The sequence below is a fragment of the Hyposmocoma kahamanoa genome, unplaced genomic scaffold (assembly GCF_003589595.1).
Source record: "Hyposmocoma kahamanoa isolate Upper Pololo Valley unplaced genomic scaffold, ASM358959v1 210, whole genome shotgun sequence".
NCBI classification, from domain to species: domain Eukaryota; kingdom Metazoa; phylum Arthropoda; class Insecta; order Lepidoptera; family Cosmopterigidae; genus Hyposmocoma; species Hyposmocoma kahamanoa.
The window spans coordinates 1,201,939-1,206,981 of NW_020653731.1; the positions used below are offsets into that span (position 1 = coordinate 1,201,939).

Here is a 5,043-nt window from a genome sequence, read left to right on the forward strand (position 1 = left end):
GTATACCCCAACTACTAAATGATGTCCAGTATATTTGTCTAGAATATTATGTCTTCCAGTTGTAACTATACAATTAGTTCAAGAACGAAATTTCGTCAGCTCACAAACACGCATAACGTGTGTAAAATCTGAAAATAACCCGTGATAATCAGTAAACCAATAACTCCGTGACACTGTGACAATTCAGTCACGACTTTAAAACATTTTAGTGTACACGAAATATTGCGACATAAGAGTGACTAGTGTAAATAAAATACCCAAAGCAAATAAATAATACACGCAAAATAAATTGCGGCCATATTATCTCGTGCTGTACTATTTAGAAATAATGCGAGCTGTCACATAAAGTGTGGACGCACACGTATTGACAATGACACTATTTTGCCATAAAAAATGATTCATTAACGTCATGATTAATAATATCGCTATACCGAAACGTATTTATTCGCAGATGATCATAAAGTTATCAGGGTCTCGCATTGACTTCGATGTATAACATATTATTCCTTATTAACGTATTTAGATAATCTTTTAGCCGGTTTCTTTAGCTCTTTTAGTTCCTTAGGTCAGTGGGATCTTGGAATTGGAAGGGAATCGAAAACGTTTCGGTCTTTGAAGGACACGGAACGAAATGATCCGTATTTATGATTTATTGATTTAAATAGGAATGTTTTATTGTTTTCCCTCTTTGATATCCTTTTCATGTGTTTCGAATAAAGATTTTCGTATACGTGTATGTGTGTGTGTATATAATGAATACCTACAAATGGTGTGTGTGTTAAATTTTATAAAGAAAATAAAAGTAACAATGAAACAAGTTTATTATAAACTCATAAGTTTATATTTGAATATTACTGAAATCTAAATATTTAATTTGATTTATGTGGTCTTAGGACGCGTTCCCTAATATCGTGATGACAGATTGTCGTGCAGTTTACAGTGTCGTGGCTTATATATTTAAATGAAGTTGTTCATATATAGCACGACACGATTAACAGTCGTTCACGATTTTTTATCGTTACAACGACAAACTGTCGTCACAGCTAGAACGACAGTCGTCAGACGATAAAACTTGACGACAGATTGTCGCCGCTCCTATTGTCGTCACGTTTTATTTATCCGCACGTATTCTGCTCCCTGCCCTCCCCTCTCGTACCCCGCGCCCTCTGTTCGCTTTGCAGCAGCGTTGGGTCGTAGCCAGAGATAGGCAAGGAGGCTGTCTTGAAACGATAAATTGTCGTCACGATCTAGTGGGAACAGATAGTCACGACAGTCGTTCAACGATAAAAAATCGTCCACGATAGATAGTCGTGTTATGGGAACAGGCTAGACACGACAGTCGTCCAACGATAATAAAACGTGACGACATAGTGGGAACGCGCCCTTAAACGAACTGGCAAGGTTCAATCGTGCATCTCATTTGAACTTGTACTAAAAGCAATGATAGTTCATTAATTGTCTCGTTCGCACCATCTCGTCTCGCGTCTGTGAACTGAAAGAACTAAAAAGACAGGTGAACTAATACGATCGTCTCGCGTTTGTGGCTCCACAAACAGGTCTCATTCCTACGGAACTAAAAGACAGGTGAACTATTAGGATCGTACACAAGGAACCAGTTCCTTTCGGTCAGTGTCAGGAATTCATTTTTCATAGAGATAGATAAGACCTAGGAAAAGGACATAAAGTAATTGTTGTCACAAAAATAAATTTTAATGACGGTTAAATAGGGAATGGAAAGTTTGCGGCACCAATCATTTATCAAGTCAGTAGTACAGTAAGCTACTCCAAGTACTTATTTTACACAGATAAAGTCATGGGCACCAGCTAGTTGCTCTATAAAAATAAATATTTACTTTATGTGTTAAAAAGGTATAAAACAAAACCTGAGCTGTGTCAACTATTTTGATAAAACGGTAATTATAACTAATTTATATGTCTGTGGAAAAGCAGTTTATGCTTATCTAATGTGAAAAGTATGTGGGAACTTAAAAGTATGAGGCAGTAAGTAATGGTATTATCAACGCGCCCTTGAAATTGGGCTCTTTTGTGCCGAAAAAGTTTTTAATTACATTGTTATGTTTTTAATTTCTTTTTGCAACAATGATAAAAGCAAATTACACAACGTCTCTACGGGGACTATTAGACTGATACCTTTATAAGAGAAATACTTATCCATCTTAAGCATTATTTAGACTTCTTGTTGTTAATCCGATATAATCCAAACTCAGCCAAGCCAAATTGCGACGTCTATATTAATTAAACTATTCAAATTATAGTAATATAGTCATCTCAAGAATAATAATCTTTTAACGACGAGATTAGTGATAATGAATTGCTTAAATTCTTATAAAAACCAGCGAATAAGTATTAATTTGCTTTAAAGAAGTGTTACAAAATAATTCTATAAGATTTATAGACTTATTTGTATCTTTTAGACGATTAATAGTAACAGACTTGCCTTTGCTCTTCGAACCGCATTTAAAATAACCGAAATGTCTTTACTGCAGTGACGAGGCGTGAAAATTTTCCTTGGTACAGTCGAAGCTTAACTTTTTGAAGAAACAAAACACACTCACTTTAAGAGGGAGCAGAGAAAAAATTCCTAATCTTCGATTTGATTTTAGAAGGGTATATCCACTTTAAAGTTAAAAATATTGTATTGTATTGTAAATATTGTATGAGTAACTACACGATATATTCAAGCATAGACACTAATCAGAAACATAAAACAATAAAGTTTCCTCGATAGATAAAAATCACGAAATGACCTTTCACATTTTTTCGATTCATCCTCGAAATGCTACAGGTTATTAGGACAAAAATTAGATAATTAATTATATTTATGCATGATCGAGAACTGTCACTACGGATTTTTCTAATCCCTTTAGTTTTAGAGTTATTCCGCTAAAACGAATTTGGTACTTTTAATGCGCAAAATTCAACATCTCCTGTCGCATGTCACGCGAACTTCAGGCATATATTTGTTTCACAAATTTTTATTTAATAAATAGTTTTGGGCGGAGCCAACGTCAAAACATTTTTGGCATGCTCCCTATTAATAAAAATTTCTTTACCCGTTAAAAACGCGCCTTGGCGACATTTAAACACACTTATTAGCACAGAAGACACCAATTCACTTCATTTCACAAGTTAACTTATTCTACATATAAAATAACTACAATTTTTAAAGTCATTTACTACATTTCGTACTTGACAACTAACATAGTATTATCTCAAAAACATAGTATTATCTCAAAAATTGCGTTATATTTTATTTTATCTCAAAATTCCGTTATAATATTAATAATTTATCTCCAAAATTTTCTATATTTGTATGTCATTCGTATATGATTTGATTTCAAAGTGACAGGGCAACAATGTCGCTTTGAAATTAAATAGGTAATATTAATATAACCTGAATCAATTTTGAGATAATACTATGTAAGTTATCATTTGTGATTTTATGCTGCCCGTCGCGATACGAAAGTTTGTAAACAAAGTCATGAATGCTAGGTGTTTTTATTTTAATTACCTACGAATTACCATGACCTTCTATGTACATACATCCTTTACCCCTGTAGCCCTATTAAAAAGAGACAATATATATATATATATATATATACATATACTATATATATATATATATGTATATATATATAGTACATCTGGCAACGACTCTGAGATTAAAACAAATTAAACTGTAATGTGTTTTGTACAGCCGGTGGGAATCGAGTTATATGGACGCCTCACCACTGCTGACATAATAATTCCGGAAATAATTTTGTTACTCTGGTAGTCTTGATCCAGGAGAATTCCTGCAGAACCTTAACTACTTATGCAGAACCTTAACTTTCATTCAAGTTATACAATAAATAATAAAATAAATACAATTGCATGGAATGTTTTTGATTTCTAATAGTACGGTACAATAATATTAATGAAAATTTAGTAGCTGTAGAGCTCCTTGTGAAAGAGTTCGTCCAGAGAAGTTCTGCCTTACCTATTTCTGCCGCCAAGCAGTAATGTCAGCATTACTGAGTTCCGGTTTTGAAGGGTAAGGGTGCTGGTGAAATTACAGGCACATGGGACTTGTCAACTTATGTCTCAGGGTGACGGGCGCAGTGGTAGTGCCCCTCAGATCTTTGCAATTTAAAGATCTGAGTGGCACTGCAACGGTTATGGACAGGCGTGTAGCTGACCATCAGGCGCGCGACTTGTTCATCCCGTCACTTGAGATCGTAAAAAAATCACTAATAAAAAAATATATTGAGGGAAATAGTGATGAATATTTTCAACGTTTTACGACAGAGGAAGAATTGTTATTCTATTTTATTCTAATGGCAATTTATTTTGTTACAGACCCAGTGAATACATCGACGAGAAACACAGAGCGTTGAAATATAAATCCTTTTAAAGCTATTGACAATGTGTCCAAAAGGATAACAATCTACAACATAATCCCAGTGGTACAAATTGCACAAATTGTTGGACATAAAAGGTGGCAGTGAAAATGTGTTTAAAGAGATAAATATCGCAACAAATAATTAGGATGTGAAACCATGTTGGAATGCGTGCGTCGCGCGAGCACAGTGGTACGCGCGTCGACAAAAACTCGACAAAATTTAAAGGGGAGAAGTGGGGATTTTTTGCTCGTGCTGCTTTTTGTGCTCCTGTGCGTGAGGTAAGTAACGTCTTTTGTTGTTTATAATACACATTACTTTGCAGTTGAAATTCCCTTTTTAACCGACTTCAAAAAAAGGAGGTGCAGCATGGATCCGGTGGAACTTGAAACCACGGGTTCAAGTACCACCGAGCCGACGAAAATTGTTCCGTGTGTTCGGTCTTTATATTCATAATAATAACAAAACTAGTGGAGTTATATTTCACGAAAAATATCAATAAATACTATACTCGATTAAAATCCAAATAAAAAGGTTTCATTTCCTATGTGTAATAATCGCGAAAACCTAAGAACTCCAAATAAATTAAATCTAACTACTATATTTATTAATATAAAGATCGAACACTTAATAAAAATAGCTT

At 34.3% G+C, this 5,043-nt stretch overlaps 1 protein-coding gene across 2 annotated transcripts in view; it reads left to right on the forward strand.

The window, feature by feature from the left end:
* The first annotated feature begins 4,417 nt into the window (after positions 1-4,417).
* Positions 4,418-5,043, forward strand: part of LOC113227418 (protein Wnt-7b-like) — an 85,682-nt gene continuing 85,056 nt past the window's right edge. The window contains exon 1 of one of the 2 annotated variants that reach the window (XM_026460335.1): positions 4,418-4,681. In XM_026460335.1, coding sequence (XP_026316120.1) covers positions 4,560-4,681 — 122 coding nt within the window. In that variant the 5' untranslated portion in view covers positions 4,418-4,559. The remainder of the gene's footprint in view (positions 4,682-5,043) is intronic. The other variant, XM_026460336.1, reaches the window with a different exon arrangement.